The sequence below is a fragment of the Podarcis gaigeae genome, assembly GCF_964106915.1.
Source record: "Podarcis gaigeae genome assembly, chromosome: 8".
Lineage (NCBI taxonomy): Eukaryota > Metazoa > Chordata > Lepidosauria > Squamata > Lacertidae > Podarcis > Podarcis gaigeae.
The window spans coordinates 10,621,893-10,639,240 of NC_139684.1; the positions used below are offsets into that span (position 1 = coordinate 10,621,893).

Here is a 17,348-nt window from a genome sequence, read left to right on the forward strand (position 1 = left end):
GGATAAGACAAGAATTTGTTTGCATTTCTGTTTGTATTGTTTATTTGTGTTATAAAATGAATAAGTAAAAAACAAAAAAACAAAGAGAGGATGCTCTGATTTCTCCCTGACCACCCACCTCTTTCCCCCTCCTCCCACCTTTGCACAATCCCTTTTTGCCACCCACCCACCCCTCCGTGCCCCCACCACCGGGCTGACAGGCAACAAGAGACTGTGCCGGGAAGCCTCCTCTGCTTCTGCTGCTCCTCCTCCTCCTCCATCCCATAGCTGCTCAGCAACAGCAGAGCAGGGGCCTGCCAGTGCGTGGGGCTGGGGGGGGGGGCAGCGGGCTGGCATGGCTCCCAGCGCCCCTCCTTTCCCAAGCTATAAGCACTGCCTCTCCTCCTGCTGCTGCTGCTCTGACATCACTGCTCCATCTCCTTTGCAGGACCAGAAGATGTTGCCCAGCCCAGCAGGAGGATGGAGGTCCCCAGGCCACGGATGAGGAGCTAGGGGAGGGCAGGGAGACTCTCTGGCTTTGAAGCGGCCCCCACCCACCCAAATGAGCTTCTCTCCTGCATCTCACCTCCCTCTAGAAGGACTGAAGCGGTGATGGAAGCTGCAGCCTGAGTCTCCTTCCCCGACAACGCCCCCCCACCAAGCCCACCATGATCCGCAAGAAGGTCTCTGGGTCGGATGCCCAGGACACCGGCCTGCTCATCGGCCTGGGGAAGAGCCCGTCGGGCCTCTATGAAGATTCCAGTATTCTCCCCAATGGGGGCGCTGGAAGGGACACCTTCGTAAGTACACGGGCAAGGCAGGGCAAGCAATCCCAGTAGGGGGTTCTTTCCAGAACCAGGGGGTGTTGGGATCAACGCCTTTCGTGCCTCCCGCACGGGGAGGTTTTTCCTTGGGCCCCTGAGGGTGTTTGGAGCCTAGTTGCGATTGCTGAGTGGCAAGGGGGAGGCGCTCTGTGTGTGCTCAGGGACTACACACCCCCGCCAGCTTTATTTAGAACCAAGTCCTGGGAGTGTCTCAAGAAAGAAAGAAAAGGAGGAAAGGGGTTCAGATCTGCAGGTGTAAGACCCCCGTACCCCTAACAGCATCACTTTGTGGGGTCTCTCCTTCAAATCCAGCCCTGGGAGGAGGGAGGAGGGAGGAGGCACAATTCTGCTGTCAGACCATAACCCACAAAGAAAAGCAACGGAACTTTTGTCCCCTTTTAAAAATGCAATTGTGGGGTTCAGCTGCCCACTGCTACTGTACACAAATAGTGTGGGGGTGGAGCCAGTGGGCAAAGCCTTTCTGTGCCCCTTGGGTCTTTTTACTGCAAACTGTGAGCCCCCCAAAGTTGCATGAAGGCTGAGCTGCTAATTGAGAACTGGCAGGTGGGAGGACGCCAATTCTGGGCCAGGCCAGGCCAGGCCAGTTAATCCCAGATTTAAAAAACCAAAACAATAAGAGCAGGTCCTATTAACGGGAAGGCGGGGGGGGGGGCTCTTGATGGTCCCCCATCTAGGACAGGCTGACCCACCTTGCAAGGCTGCAGCCTCAGGCACCCACCAGACTCTACAGGGGCTTCCACCTTCCATCCCAGATGCAGAATAGTCCCCCAAATGTGGACCCATCCTGATTTTGTTTTCAGGATGTGGACGACGACGACGACGACCCCATCTACATTTATGGCGATGAAACTTATGGCTACCCCAGCAGTGCCAGCGGGAATTACTTCCGAGATGGGAAGACGAAGATAGGCAAGTATAACCCCTTCTTCCTCGCCCCAGTGTTTTGCCCAAGTTGCAGTTTTGCAACCGCAGAGCAAAGGGGGCTTCGGCTTCTGCGAACTCCGAGCAGCAGGCAGCGCGAAAATGAACCCATGTTGCTCTGGCCACATGCCTTGTGGGGGGTGGGCTGCACTTTGGTTGTGGAACAGGGCACCCCCAGGGCGCCCGCAATTCCCTTGCCATCGCCTTCTCTGCCTGCAGATTTTGTCCTGGTCTGGGAGGAGAAGCTGCGTCCCTCGAAGAAGAGGCGCAACAAACAGCCCCACACGGAAGGCGAGAGGGCAGCAGGCCAGAGGGCCGGGTGGGAGGCGGCCCGCGGGCGTCACGAGAGGTGGAGGCAGAAGTTCCTCAAGAACCTGCGCACTGCCGGCCTCTTGATGGAGAAGGTGAGGGGGGGCTTTGCTGGCAGGGGTCTCCTGGAGGGCTTTGGGCAAAGTTGTACCAAGGCTCCCTTGTGCCCTTGGCAAGGAGCTGAACTGGCAGCACTGAAGCTGGGATAGACCAGGGAGCAGAAACTCAAAAAGTTCGCTTTCTGTCTGCCAGCCTGCCTGCCTTCTTTTCCCCTGCTGGGTGCTCCACTCATTTAATTTAATTTGATTTCACTTTTCCATATTACCATACGCAATGCGGTTTACAGCAACAAAATATACAACAAAGAAACCACACCTTAGAACAGGCACAGGGAAACTCGGCCCTCCAGATGTTTTGGGACTACAATTCCCATCACCCCTAGCTAACAGGACCAGTGGTCAGGGATGATGGGAATTGTAGTCCCAAAACATATGGAGGGCCGAGTTTGCCTATGCCTGCCTTAGGATAATGTGATCAAATACAGAAAGTCATAATAAAATCCAACTTTAAAATGGGACGGCTTATATTGGACTTATATCCAATAAAGTACAGTCATACCTCATGTTACTTCCGCTTCATGTTACGTTCTTTCAGGTTACGTCCCGCGGCGACCTGGAAGGGTTACTTCTGGGTTTCGCCACTCGCGCATGCACAGAAATGCAAAATGACGTCACACACATGCGCAGACGTGAATCGCAACCCGCGCATGTGTAGACGCGCTGCTGCGGGTTGCATTCTTTTCATGTTGCGAACGGGCCTCCGGAACGGATCCTGTTCGCAACCAGATTTACCACTGTACAGTCAAACCTTGGTTGTCCAACATAATCCGTTCCGGAAGTCTATTCAGCTTCCGTAAAGTTCAGCAACTGAGGCGCGGCTTCCGATTGGTTGCAAGAGCTTCCTGCACTCAAGCGTAAGCTGCCATGGCCGTTTAGCTTCTGAAAAACGTTCAAAAATGGAGCCGCTCAGGAGCCAAGGTTTGACTGTAGTATCCAATAATATTTGGGAACATAATAGTACACAACTAACTCTCAAAACATCAGCAAATAATAGAGACCAGGGAGAAGAGTCGGTGGAAGAAGATTGGAAGAAATTTAAATATTATTTACAGAAACATTGTAAAATTAATGAATGTTAGAAGGATGTTGGAATGAAGTTATGTGGCTTTAGCAGAAATGTTATAAAGGATTAAGTAAAAATAGTTTGTTAATTGGTGAAAGGAAGAAAAGTAAAGTTAGATTATATCAAGATAAATTATAGGACAAAAACTGGGAAAGATGGAAAGGATTTGCTGAAATAGCTAACCGAACTAGAATACAAAAAAGGGAGGTGTGAGGAGGTCAAGGAAACAAGCAAATGAAAGATAAGTTATGGGAATATTTGTTGTGTTTTTAATTGTTTCTATTTTTCTGTTTGTTTCCCCCCCCCTTATTGTGATGTGTTGTTTTGTTTTTGTTTAATTTAGTGTTCTCTCTTTTTTCTTTCTGTAACCTTTAAAACTTTAATAAATATTACTTTAAAAAAAAACATCGGCAAATAATAATTAAACAGAAATTCACTCAGCATATACAATAAATTATTACTAAACTGTGCTCCTTAAAAACAAAAAGATAGATGCAAGTCGCAAGGCATAAAATACCACAATACGTACAAAACCATGTAAAAGGATCAAGCGGAGAAACAAAGACACATGATGATTTATTTTTAAGAAATCCCAAACTCCTCCACTCATGCTTCCCAGCCTCCCCAACTGGGGAGGGGGCCTGGGCTTCCGGTTCGTGTTTTCTTGGGGGCCACAGTCTTTGTGCTGCACTCCATGTGGAAGAGAGCTTGGCTGAGGCTTCCAAGAAGCCCGCCCCCCTTCTCAGCAACCTGTCTCCTTCTCAGGAGGAGACTCTGAGCGACCGCAAGGGAATTCACTACATGAAGCTGAGCGCACCCTGGGAAGTGCTGGTTTACTACGCGGAGGAGCTGTGCATGCGGGCCCCTCTCCAGGTGAGTGCCGGCGCATGCAGGTGTGGTGGGGGCCCCGTTTGGCTTCCTGGTGGGCTGCCTCCTTGCCAGCGGTCTACCTCCTAGCCCCTCCGTCTCCTCTCGTGCCCTCATCACAGGCCCACCCCAACCCGGACCGCAACAGCTCTGACGACCTGCTTCAGAAACTGTACCTGCCAAACATCATGGCCCAGCAGGTGCCCAAGAAGCCCGTCGACTACTACACCTGTGCCTTCCGAAAGTCCAAGCTGGACAAGTGAGTGAGGGCAGGTGTGGGGAACCACCAAAGGGGGGGGGACCTCCAAGGGGTGAACCCCAGGTGGCCCTCAGGCCTTTCTGTGTGGCCCATAGCTGTCAACGTACAGATTTGAAAATAAGGGACCAGCAGCCTCAAAAATAAGGGATCAGCAGCCAAAATAAGAGATTTTGCGGACACAAATATGTTCAACTTATGAGCCCCTCCGAGCCAAAGGCAGAAAACCCAGCCAGCAGCCAAACGAAGCCTCAAGTGGTGGTTCCCACAGCGCAGCAACCCAGCAAAGGGGATGCAGCAAGGAAAACCACCGTCACCTCTCCGCTGGGAAGCGCTGAGCAAGGGCAAGTCCCCAGGCAATGCGGCCGATTTGATTGGCACAAGGCATGCAAGCTCCACCCCCCAGTCGTTCTTAGACTCCTTATTGGGTGAGCAACGCAGCCAAGCAACACAGTTGGAGCCTCCCTCCTCCCTGGCCGGCAGGGAAGGAGGGACAGGAGCTGCTTCCTTTGAAACCCGGGAAATTTAAGGGATATCATCAATAAGGGACAGCAGCGGGACATGGCGCTGAGATAAGGGACTTTCCCGCCAAATAAGGGACAGTTGACAGCTATGGTGTGGCCCCCAGGACACTTCTCAGACCACACCCACCTTCTCGGTCTCCAGAGGAAGCCTTTCAGCAGTTGTGCCGTGTTTGGGCCTGGCTGGGAAGTTTCTGAGGATGCTTGCAAGGTCTTTTGTCCAACTGGAGAAGGGCTGCGGTGCTGGGGGGGAGGGAAGACCTGTGGCTTTTGTGTGGCTGGAAGATACCAAGAGAAGAGTCACTTCCAGTGCCCCACCCAATTTTTGCCTCTGGCCCTGCCCACCATTGCCACACAGCCCTCAAGGACCACCTCTTTCCATATGAACCTACCCAGACGCTGCAGTCATCATGCGAGGCCCTTCTTCGTCTGTAGTGTACCAGCATGAGAACGGGGCCTTTTCGGCGGTGGCTCCCCATTTGTGGAATGCTCTCCCCAGGGAGGCTCCGCTGGCGCCTTCATTATACACCTTTAGGCGCCAGGCGAAACGTTCCTCTTTAACCAGGTCTTTGGCTGACTGACATCCATGCCCTTTTAAAGCGTGGGTGGGTGGGTGCATTTCTTGGGTTGTTCTTGTTTTCATTGTGCATTTTGTGCTTTTATATTGTGATTTTACATTGTAACTGCCTTGAGACTTGCGGGTATAGGGCAGTATACAAATATATAATAATAATAATAATAATAATAATAATAATAATAATAATAATAGCAGCCTAGTGGGGGGGTCTGACAGGCCAGATAGAGAAGCCTGAGGGTCGTAGTTGTGCCTACAATTACCCTGTTCCGTTCCCAAAACTGCTTTGGCCAGAGGCGACACAAAAGCTGCCCAGGTTGAGGCCTTGGGGAAGATGCCCAGTGCTTCCACCCCAGCCTGTGTCCAGCTCTCCTTCTCTCCCTCTCTCTCTCTCCCCTCACCTGTTTCAGGTTCCTGGGCAGCGAGCAGCACGACTCGTACTTCACCAACACGCAGAGGCATCGCATTGTGAGCCCTTGGGGTGGGGAATGGGGCATGCCTGGTGGGTTTGGGGCAGCCTGGCAGCAAGGAGGAGGAGGGGAGGGAGGAGACAACTTTGACCACCTCTCTTGTCAATGCCCTTTCCTTTTCCTCCCACCTGGCTGAATCCCCCCTGAGCGCCACCCCTCTCTCTCCCAGGTGTATGAGATCTTAGCCCGGACCATCTACGGGAAGAGGAAGCATGCAGAGATGGGCATCGACCGGCTGCTGAACGAAGGGGTCTACTCCGCAGCCTTCCCACTGCATGAGGTGAGAGAGACGCTGGGGGGGGTGTTGGGATAATAATAATAATAATAATAATAATAATAATAATAATAATAATTTATTTATATCCTGCCCTCCCCAGCCGGAGCTGGCATCAGAGCGGCTAACAACAGTAAAATAATACATCATTCTAAAATCAGTTTAAATCAAATTAATGGCAACCATTGGGCTAGAGTTCTGTGAGGATCCAGTTTAGGGATCCCCTAATGCATGAAAGGGGGCTGAGACTCCCTGCTCCTTGACTCCAGGTCTATGCGGGTGCTGGTTGCAGTTCCTTAGCGCTGGGTTGGGTGTGGTTTGGCAGAGGAACAGCTGCTCTGCACGCAGAAGGTCCCAAGTTCACCCCCTGGTGTCTCCAGCAAGGAATGGGAGAGACCCCATCTCTGGGACCCTGCAGAGCTGCTGCGGCTGCCGGTCAGTGTGGGCAGCACTACGCTGTATGGATGCACTGATCTGCTCTTGGTGTATGTTCCCAGGGGGGAGGGCACTTTGTTTTTTGTTTTTTAAATAATTTTTATTAAATTTCATATTACCAAATTAAACACATCAAACCAATTAATCCAAATTATAACAATACATATCATGTAATCCAATTGTTATCCAAATTATAAATTATTTTTGTGGGGGGTACCCATGCTTCTCGATCGGCAGGAGTCCAATCCTCAACTGTTTTCTGCTGCTTTCATATTAAGAATGATATTTCCAGTCCCCTCTTCTCAATCCTTGTTGTTACACATTTTCCTTTCCCTTCACCTCCAAATTGCTCCGCAAGTGGGTTGAAAAAAACAGTCTTATTTGTAGTTCTATGTGGACTTTGTACTGCTCTCTCGTAAATTCCAATAGACCAGGCATTTCCGCTCAAGCAAGCAATCGCCATCTTGTCATTCCGATGAAATACAGTCTCAAAGCTCGCTCTTTAGCTTTCCCAACCTGTTGCATCATAAATTAGTCTTTTTCCAAGAGGGCTGCCCCTTCCAGTTCGCAATCTCATCGAAAGTAATAAATCTTCGGCTCGCCCTCCCTCAAGACCAAACCTCCTGCAACACAGGTCTCGTATCCAATCTCCATTCTAACTGCGTCACAAAGAGAGCCCTTCTTCATCCAAATCCTTTACACAGTAAAACCTTTAAAATTACTATAATTCCCACACAGTTCATTTTTAGTCCCATTTGCCAATTAGTTGCTGTGACGGTTCTTCTAGAGGGGGGGGTTATTAGTTAATCACATAGAGCAAAAAAAAGATAAAAAGTCATTTCCCACCCCCTTTCAGTTCCGGGGGGAGGGCACTTTGCATGTGCCCCAAGGCACTTTTTTCCTCTGCTTATGGTCATGGCTGTTTCACTTGTGCTGTTTCACTTGGGCAGAGCTCATCCAAGGTGGAAGTATCATTAGAATAAAATTAAAAACTCAAAACGAAGAAGCAGCCAGTCTGCGATGTGGTTCCCCAGCCACCTTAGCCCTCCCAGGCCCGGGGCAAGGGTACCTTCCTTCCCTCTCACATAAATGATAAATCCCGACGTGGAAAATATTGTATGTAGATTATGTCTGATTAAAAAATCAAGTTATATCTAACATAAAAGGCAAGCAGTGAGTGCAAAGAACAGCGCATAATATTTCGCAGGATGTTACTGGTTGTTAGGCTGTGTTCTTCTTTTTCTTGGTAACTGTCTTTTCATCTTTCCATTTTCCCAACTGAAATTAAAATCCTGCTATTTTTCGTGAGGCTATACACCTTGGCTTCTACACCTCTGTCCCTTGGGAGTCTGGGATCCTCCCCAAGGATGTCTGTGCTACCTTCTGACATCATTTCCTATGGGTGATGATGTGACTTCCTGTGGGTGATGATGTCACACGTCCACTTAACCTCTTCCCTTCTGGCTCCTCCTCCCACAGGGCCCCTTCGAGCTGCCTGAGTATGAGGTCCTGGGCGAAGAGCTGAACCCCCGGCAGATCCTGTACCGCTTCTGGGCCCAGTGGCGCTGCTGGTACAAATACCAGCCTTTGGACCACATCCGGGAATACTTTGGGGAGAAGGTGGCCATTTATTTCGCCTGGCTGGGTGAGGCGCCCTCTTTTGTCTCCTCCTTGGCTGTGGCAAGACGCTGCTCAGATGTCCGGAAAAGGGAAGCAAGGAAGGTGCAGAGGCAGGCGGGAGCCAAAAACCACTCTGCGGTTGCTCAGAGGCCATGTGCACACCAAGCCTTTGAAGCACACCCCCAAAGAATCCTGGGAATTGTAGTTTGTTCAGGCTGCTGGGAAATAAACTACGGTTCCCAGGACCCTTGAGGGGTGGGGTAGCAGTATGCTTCGAAGTGTGTGTGTGAGCTGCCAGAGGTCTCACTCTTCTTTACATTCCCGTATACCGTATTTTTCGCTCTATAAGACACACAAAGCCTCCGGAGCGCAGCAGGTGGAACACCTCCCCCTGCCCTGAAGAGGCTTGGCACAGCTATCCCAGAAGCCAGAACAGCAAGGGGGATCGCTAATTTCACTGCGCAGCGATCCCTCTTGCTGTTCTGACTTTGCTTCACTGGAGAGGCGCTGTGCAGAGAGGGAGAGAATACTTTTTTTCTTGTTATCCTCCTCTAAAACTAGGTGCGTCTTATGGTCAGGTGTGTCTTATAGAGCGAAAAATACGGTGGCTTATTTCACTTCTGTTATTGTGTGTGCTCCCGTTTGAGCCTTGCACTTTCTACGTGCTCAGAGATAACTTTTGAAGCGGCTTTGGGTCTCACCCGGTGGTGAGTTCAGCCCCTGCTCTGCATCTGGGTCCTGAGCAGGGAGACTGGGGTGGGGTGGGGAAATCTGGACTTGAGGAAGGCAGAGCCGAGCCCATAAGCTCCGGCCTGGAAGGGGCTCAGGGTGTGGGGCAGCAGGGCAATGTTGGGTGCCCTCTGCTCACGGTCTCCACCTCACCTGTCTCCCCTGCAGGCTTCTACACGGCTTGGCTCCTCCCAGCGGCCACTGTCGGCACTTTGGTCTTCCTTGCCGGCCTCTTCACCATGGGGACAAACACACCAGTGTGAGTGGGGCAGGGGTTGTGGGGAGGAGGAGGGCAGTCAGCTTGTGGGAGAGCCTGCATGTCTCAGGGCATGACCCCCGCCCCCCAAGCATCCCTTTCCAAACCCTCATCCTGCATCTTGGGCTCCATGGGGTGGGAAGCTCCATCTCTTTTATGGCTGTGCATCAGGCAGAAGTTCAACTGGTGAAGCATTTCCTAGGCTGCATCTGCATGGGCAGGAGGGGACAGGCCACACATTGGGCCTTCAGTGCTGCCTTGGTGGGTGGGTGTCCCAGAAGCATAGCTGTTAACTTACAGATTTGAAAATAAGGGACCAGCAGCCAAAATAAGGGATTTTAGTCAGCCAGTTAAAAGGGACCAGGTAATTTTGGAGAGAAGCGCCGGTTTTTAGCCCTTCGTTTCCAGAGGTTGCTGCTCAAGACACCAGCCGATGAAACGCTGCAATTAAATAACTACAAGCAGCAACCACTTTTCGCGCAAAACGAAGTCCAAGCTATGAAGATGCTGCTGCGGTTCTGTATCTTTTCTCTCGTGCTCCATCTGCAGCTCTCAGTTCCGGGGGGGGGGGGGGGGGAGCGCCTGAAGTAAACCCACAGATCAGACCATCTATGCTAGTCTACCACTACAAATCTATGGGAGAAGCGCTTGCGTTCCTTCCCTTGTAGCCCTTGGAGCACCTGCCCGCGCCTCCGCCTCCTCCTCTTCCTCCTCTCTCTGAACTGCTTTCTCTATGGTTGCCCTCGCTCTCCTCTCAAGGCTCCTCAGCAATTCATAGGCCATGTCAGGCTGCCCATCGCATCCGGGTCCTTCGGCAGCACAACCGCAGTACTTCCTAGCAGGAGCAGGAGCGGCGGTGACAGGCAGAGGGGAGGCCCCAGCAGCGGCCGCAAGGAGGATGGCAGCAGAAGGGCCCGAGGCCCCTGCCAGTCCCGGTGGGGAGGGGCTCCCGGGGGCCATGGCTGGTGAGAGGAGGCCGTAGGGGGGCGGGCCGGGCAGCCAAGCAACACAGTTGGAGCCTCCCTCCTCCCTGGCCGGCAGGGATTGAAGGAGAGGAGCTGCATCCTTAGAAACCTGGGAAATTAAAGGGACATCCATCAATAAGGGACAGCAGCGGGACATGGCGCTGGGATAAGGGACTGTCCCTCCAAATAAGGGACACTTGACAGCTATGCCCAGAAGCACCTGGCTGTTGGAAACAGACCACCTTGGGAAAACAGCTGAAAGGAGTCTCCAAGTCCTGAGATTTCTGAAGGCTGAGCAACAAGGAGTAAGAGAGAAATAACCTCCTTGGTGCAAGCACCTAGTTGGTCACCAAAGAAAACACAATGCAGAGCTCTCTTTTTTCAAAATAATTATATCAAGAGGAATAAACGCAGGTTCCTTTATCCTCTGTCCATCACGCTCCGTCACGCAGAGCACGATGGGTTGCCTCGCCCTGAACCTGCCGTTTCAGCTGCAAATGCCCGGTGCTGGAGTTATGCAGCAGTGGAGAGGACTTGGCGCCCTGCTTCTGGGTTTCTGGCTGCCCCCATGTCAGAAGCAGGATACTGGGTTGGGTTAGATCAGGGAGTGGATTCTTCCTTGTCTGCCTTTCTCATTCCTGCCCTCTGGCCCAGGATCCTGGCCCACTCTAGCCTCAGAGAGGTGATTGTGCCAACTCTGGGCAAAGGAAAGGGCCTAGAGATGCCTAGAGGTGCTCTCTTTCGATTGCTTCATGCACAAAGAAGTTATTTCCAGTTATTTTAAGAAAAACACCACTTCCTGAGTCAGATTTAAGCTGAAGCTGTAGTGATCAGGTGGGATTGCTATGAGGAATTATAAAAAATATGGAGCAAGCCATTTGTGTCAGCAATGAAAACATTGTGTTGACTAGGTTTGAACCATTATGATATGATTTCTGATCAATCCATGCCTCTGCATCTATGTCCTATTTCTCTGCCTGACAGGCACGTATAAGCATTCTAAACACAGGCCAGTTGCTTCATCAGGCATCCTGGGTCATAAAGATAGTAGGTAACTTTGATGTAGATTTGTTAATCTTTAGATAGATCTTAAGGGCCCAGAAGACAGTTCATAAGGAGATGGTAAATACTGCCGTCTTTCTTCTCTTGTTTATGACCTCCGGGGTTTGCTGAATGCATTCCTCCTTTTAGTCCTATTTTACTTACTCTGAACTACGTATGCATGCTCAAATTAGCTCTTTGTAGTTTTAACTTTGTCCCCACGTGGGGATTTTTGAAATGCTCAGAGGAAATCAGATTGGTTCTTACGAACACTGCAAAAAGGTCTTTTGTGAATAAAACGACCTGGGCCAAGGGGTGGACAGGATTATTATTCTTTGCACTGCCTCCCAGAGTCTTGCTGGTCAAGTCTCGTGTATTCTATTAATCAGAGTCCAATCCTTCCTTGCTTTGGGAACGCTACAGTTGAGCATCATGAAACACACCTGGGGTGAGCCCCCCGCCCGGCCCCCCCCCAACCCTGAGTGACATCCTCCACTGACCTTCACCCTCTTCTCTTCCCCAGGCAAGAGATCTGCAGCAGTGGGGGCCAGTTCCTCATGTGCCCCCTGTGCGACACCTGCGGCAACTGGAACCTCTCTGAGATCTGCCCCATGGCAAAGGTGAGGGGACTTCCTGGCTGCTGGGCCTTCAGGGGATTGTTCTTGGAGGGGGGAAGAATGGGAGGTAGGGCATGTGGTGACGTCACAGTGAGCCAAGGAGCTCTCTTCGTGGGGCGTGGGAACGCAACGGATTGCCTGCCCACTCCCAAAGTGGAGCTCCCAAAGTCTCTCTTTAAAAGATTAAAAAATAAAAAATAAAACTGGTTTTTCAAATTACAGTTTTACAATCACATATCCAACATACAACATAAAAACAAGATTCCAAAGAATCTTCTGGACTTCCCTCCTCCCCTTTGTGGGTTCTATTGTTAGTCATTTCCTCCTGCATCGTTTATGATAATCCAAATCTTTTACATCTCCGTTATGTTCAAAATTCACCATTAAACTTCCAAGTGTTCTCCCCCATCCTTTATGAAAATTTTGGTCTTCCTGATTTCTGATTCTTCCCATCATTTTTGCCATTTCGGCATAGTCCATCAACTTGATCTGCCATTCTGGTCTGGACTTTATGTTCTTTGCATCTCTGAGCCAATAACATCTGAGCAGCCATGGTCGCATACATAAATAGTCTTTTCTGCTGCATTGGGATTTCGGCACCTAAAATTCCTAAAAGAAAGGCTTCAGGGTTGTTGTTGTTTTGGGAAAGGGTATTTTAATTTTTTTAACAGGTTCTCTCCCTGTCTCATCAGTTCAGGCAAGCCAGCCTTTGGTGACCTCAGTTCCCCCATCTGCAGAATGGGAACCATAGTGATCTATAAAGGATATTTGTTTTGAAAAACGTTCGTTCGCCATGCATCTATTCAGTCCCGGCAGCCTTGCACCCAGCGTGGCTCAGGAATGCTAAGAACCCTCCAAATCAGTGCAGTTTTCAAAGGCGCAGCCCACAACCTTCATTCAATCAGTCAGTTTTATTGCACGTAGCCAAAGGCTATCGCAATGTACAATCTTGATTTGAAATGGCACACGGCTGTATCCAAATATCAGCCCAAACCTGCTCCTTTCTCTCAAGCCAATTTGGTTAGGATCTCTTTAAGAGGTGCCTAATACATGGAGCAAGGGACGCGGGTGGCATTGTGGGTTAAACCACAGAGCCTAGGACTTGCCGATCGGAAGGTCGGCGGTTCGAATCCCCGCGACAGGGTGAGCTCCCGTTGCTTGGTCCCTGCTTCTATCAACCTAGCAGTCCGAAAGCACATCAGGTGCAACTAGATAAATAGGTACCACTCCGGCGGGAAGGTAAACGGCGTTTCCGTGCGCTGCTCTGGTTCGCCAGAAGCGGCTTAGTCATGCTGGCCACATGACCCGGAAGCTGTATGCAGGATCCCTCGGCCAGTAAAGCGAGATGAGCGCCGCAACCCCAGAATCGGCCACAACTGGACCTAATGGTCAGGGGTCCCTTTACCTTTACCTTTAATACATGGAGCACAAAACCTTTCCCCCAAAACGGGCATGGGCACGGCGTAGCTACCACTGAGTGGATCTGAATCCATTGGAGTGTCTGTATGGCAGCTGTTCCTAGACGTCTTCTCCCCCCTCTCCTGTTCTGACCACAGGTGGGCTACCTCTTTGACCACCCAGGGACTGTCTTCTTCAGCATCTTCATGTCCTTCTGGGCCGTGACCTTCCTGGAGTACTGGAAGCGGAAAAACGCCACGTTGGCCCACCACTGGGACTGCATGGACTTCCAGGAGGACGAGGCAAGTGGGAGGCAGATTGGGGCCTGCCAGGCCTCCTTCAACCCACCTTTTAGATGGGGAGGGGGGCGGTGAACTTAGGCAGTGTTCCCCCCGGCAGCAAAAGGAAAAAGCAGAAGCAGTCTTGCTGCACTAGCCACTTTAAAGCCCTAAATGGACTTTGTCCAGTATACCTGAAGGAGCGTCTCCACCCCCATCGTTCTGCCCGGATGCTAAGGTCCAGCGCCGAGGGCCTTCTGGCGGTTCCCTTACTGTGAGAAGCCAAGTTACAGGGAACCAGGCAGAGGGCCTTCTCAGTAGTGGCACCCGCCCTGTGGAACGCCCTCCCATCAGATGTCAAAGAAATAAACAACAATCAGACTTTTAGAAGACATCTGAAGGCAGCCATCTTTAGGGAAGTTTTTAATGTTTAACAGACCACTGTATTTTAGTACTTTGTTGGAAGCCGCCCAGAGTGGCTGGGGAAATTCAGCCAGATGGGCGGGGTATAAATAATAAACTATTATTATTATACTGAACGGTTTAGTTTATGTAAACTACGCTGGGATCTATGGCATGCAAACTGAACCATGGGAAGAGAGGAAAGGAAGTCACTGATATTTTAACATTGTTTAAATGAATATTCTAAAATGTAAAATAGAAAAAACTTTAAAAATATTCAAAAAAAAAAAGGAACAAAGATATTAATGTACCAAGGTAGTGCACAGCAACGGAACACCCTAAACACATCACAAAATGGTCATTTTAATAACCTCGTGGTCCGTTCCAGCTCTGCGATTCTGTGAAGCACAAGGCTTGTAATATAATCCTAGACATCTCCACACAGTGTTAAAGGCCATTTGTGTCCAAAGGGCTTTCTCCTTTGTTTAGGAATTCGAGAGCTCTGTGTTCCCCAAGTCCACTTTGTCTCCAGATGCCGTTGCATAGAATTTTGTAGAGGTGGAAGGGACTCCCAAGGATCATCTATCCCAACCCCGTACGATGCAGGAATAGCAGCTAAAGAATCCCTGGCAGATGGCTGCCCAAGCCCTGCTTAAAAATCTTCCAAGGAAGGGAGAGCCCAACGGCTTCCAGCCTTCGTCTCTCCATCTCAACCTCTCTCTGTCTCTCCTTCCCCCAGGAGCGTCCTCGGCCAGAGTTTGCCGCCCTGGCCCCCCGCATGGAGCAGAATCCCGTCACGGGGGTGAAGGAGCCGTACTTCCCTGAACGTGACCGTCTCTCCCGTATCCTGACGGGATCCATGGCTATCATCATCATGGTGAGGGGAGTCCCCTGCCCCCAGCACATGCCAGGCAGAGGCCTGGGCTGCGGGGCTGGGCTGAGCTGAGAGGCTTCCGGTCTCAGCGCTGATCCTGAACGCTTTGCTTCTCCCGTCAGCTCTGTGTGGTGATGATCTTCCTCGTGTCGGTGATCATGTACCGAGGAATTGTCAGCACTATGATGTACCACACAGGGAACACGATCTTGATGACCCAGGTGAGAGCAGAGGGGCCGTGAGGCCTGGTCCACCCCCCCCCCCTTAGAGACATTGAACCCCAAATGTTCAGCGCTGGATTTTGTAGGGAAATGGTTTTGTGCAAAGCGTACGGTGTGTTTCCCCTGCACTGCCGAATTCTGGGAACTGTAGCTGACCCCTCATAGAGCTACAATTCCCAACATCGTTAAAATCGTTAGTAGGATTGGAGTATCACTTGTAGTTTAAGGGTGAATTCTGGACGCGATGGAGATATAAAAGATTTGGATCATCATAAAAGATGCAGGAGGAAATGATTAATAACAGGACCCACAAAGGGGAGGAGGGAATCCAGGAGATTCCTTGGAATCTTGTTTTTATGATTTATGTTTGATATATCTCTGTAAAATTTTAATTTGAACAACCAAATAATTAAAAAAAAACACAACCACAATCCGCAGCATCATTAAAACTACAGTTCCCGGAATATGGGTGTGTATGCTCCTCTCTAAATGTGCTAAAAGTGTATGCAATCAAAGTCTATCTCTCTTTCTGCCTCTCTTTCTCTCCCTCTTTCTGTTTTGCATTCTCTGAATATACATATAAAAAGTCCAGGCAGAATTCTCCCGCAGTTAGGGTTGGATTTTAGACTGTAAGCCCCTCGGTGGCAGAGACCTGCTCCTCCCGTCCTCTGCCAGGCACACTGGGCATTCAGAGATGCAGTAAGGGCTCCTCCACACGTCCCTTGCCCTGCTGCTCTTTCGTGCTCAGTTGGAACAAACAGCAATTTGGGTTTTCTGAGGATTGACCTTTGCTCCAATTTAGCACTAAAGAGAGGATTTTCCTTGTGTGTCGAGTTTGAGCCCAGGGGGTCTCTGTGGTCTAGGCTATTGGGTTCCCCTTCCTCTCTGTGTGTTTTAAGGAGGGAGAGAATTCGCTGGTCTTTGGAGACGACTGGGGTGGCGACGTTCTGTCTTTTCCCTGCAGGCGGGGAACATTGCTAACATCAGCAGCTGCATGGTGAACCTGGTGCTCATCCTCCTCATGAGTCAGGTCTACACCTCTCTGGCTGAGAAGCTCACCAGGTGGGGTGAGTCTGATATGCCAACCCCCCACCCCACCTCAATTTCCCAGCAAGCCCAGACTCTGCCCCTAATCTGTCCCTGCATTGCCACTGCCAACTGTATGAGCTCAGTTCATGAGGCTCCCTTTGTGCATGATGGGACAGTGGCCTGCAGAATGTCCCTTGTGGATTTCTGGAGCACAAGCAGCTGGCTGCCCCCCATCTCCCCTTCTCCTGCTCCTCCTCCTTCCTCTCTGGCCAACGTGCCTCCCGGCCAACCTATACTGGGCTGTCCCCTTTTGCAGAAATGCACCGGACTCAGACACAGCATGAAGACGCCTTCACCTTCAAGGTCTTCATTTTCCAGTTTGTCAACTTCTACTCCTCCCCGTTCTACGTGGCCTTCTTCAAGGGCAGGTGAGGCTGCTAGTCTCTAGACCCCTTGCCCAGGGGCAGGGAAACAACCCCAGTCGGCAGGGAGGGAGGGACTTCCTAGCCACGGAGCACGAGCCCTGCTTCGCCATGGCTGTGGCTACAAAGAGGCATGTCGCGGGGCTCCACCACTTGGGCTGGGCACCCCCAACTCCCCACTTCCTCTATGGCTTTGCCTTCTCCCCATGGGGCTCTCAGCGTCCCCTGGGCTCTCCCAGCACAGAGCTGAGAGCTGCCATTTTGAGTGCTCCTCCATTGCGGGAGTGAGGCTTCCAAACCCCAGGCAGACCCTTCCCTTTGTCCCAGCAGGTTTGTGGGGTACCCCGGCCAATATGGAAAACTCCTGGGCATGAGGAACGAAGACGTAAGTACCAGGGCAGGGGGCAAGTCTTCTCTCTGGTCTCGGTCTGGGCACTGCCCACCTGGCGGGCTCTGCACCCAGATGCTGGAGCCAGGCAGGTCCTTCTCCAAAGAGTTTGCTGCAGGGGTGTGTGTGCAAGCACGCACACACAGACACACACACACGTTTGGGTTTCTCCTGCTGTCACCCCAGATCAAACCGTGTCTTTTTCTCTTTTTCTTTCTTTCTTTATCTGCAAGGTTCAACTTTAATTGGAGGGTTGTGATTTAAGAGCTCACTTGTTTATGTTTGTTTTAGATTATTTTGGTTCTGGTTTCTGTTTTAGGTATTGGCATACATACATACAGTGGTACCTCGGGTTAAGTACTTAATTTGTTCCGGAGGTCCATTCTTAACCTGAAACTGTTCTTAACCTGAAGCACCACTTTAGCTAATGGGTCCTCCTGCTGCCACCGCGCCACCACTGCACGATTTCTGTTCT

The 17,348-nt window shown here is 50.7% G+C and overlaps 1 protein-coding gene across 2 annotated transcripts in view; it reads left to right on the forward strand.

Annotated features, from left to right (window-relative positions):
* Nucleotides 1-213: 213 nt before the first annotated feature.
* LOC310849649 (anoctamin-7-like) overlaps nt 214-17,348 on the forward strand; it is a 28,892-nt gene continuing 11,757 nt past the window's right edge. The window contains exons 1-16 of one of the 2 annotated variants that reach the window (XM_083750175.1): nt 214-779; nt 1,625-1,733; nt 1,965-2,149; nt 4,002-4,109; nt 4,226-4,362; nt 5,865-5,922; nt 6,094-6,204; nt 8,113-8,278; nt 9,151-9,241; nt 11,768-11,864; nt 13,418-13,561; nt 14,679-14,816; nt 14,936-15,034; nt 15,999-16,101; nt 16,380-16,491; nt 16,816-16,870. In XM_083750175.1, coding sequence (XP_083606301.1) covers nt 648-779; nt 1,625-1,733; nt 1,965-2,149; nt 4,002-4,109; nt 4,226-4,362; nt 5,865-5,922; nt 6,094-6,204; nt 8,113-8,278; nt 9,151-9,241; nt 11,768-11,864; nt 13,418-13,561; nt 14,679-14,816; nt 14,936-15,034; nt 15,999-16,101; nt 16,380-16,491; nt 16,816-16,870 — 1,845 coding nt within the window. In that variant the 5' untranslated portion in view covers nt 214-647. The remainder of the gene's footprint in view (nt 780-1,624; nt 1,734-1,964; nt 2,150-4,001; nt 4,110-4,225; nt 4,363-5,864; nt 5,923-6,093; nt 6,205-8,112; nt 8,279-9,150; nt 9,242-11,767; nt 11,865-13,417; nt 13,562-14,678; nt 14,817-14,935; nt 15,035-15,998; nt 16,102-16,379; nt 16,492-16,815; nt 16,871-17,348) is intronic. The other variant, XM_083750174.1, reaches the window with a different exon arrangement.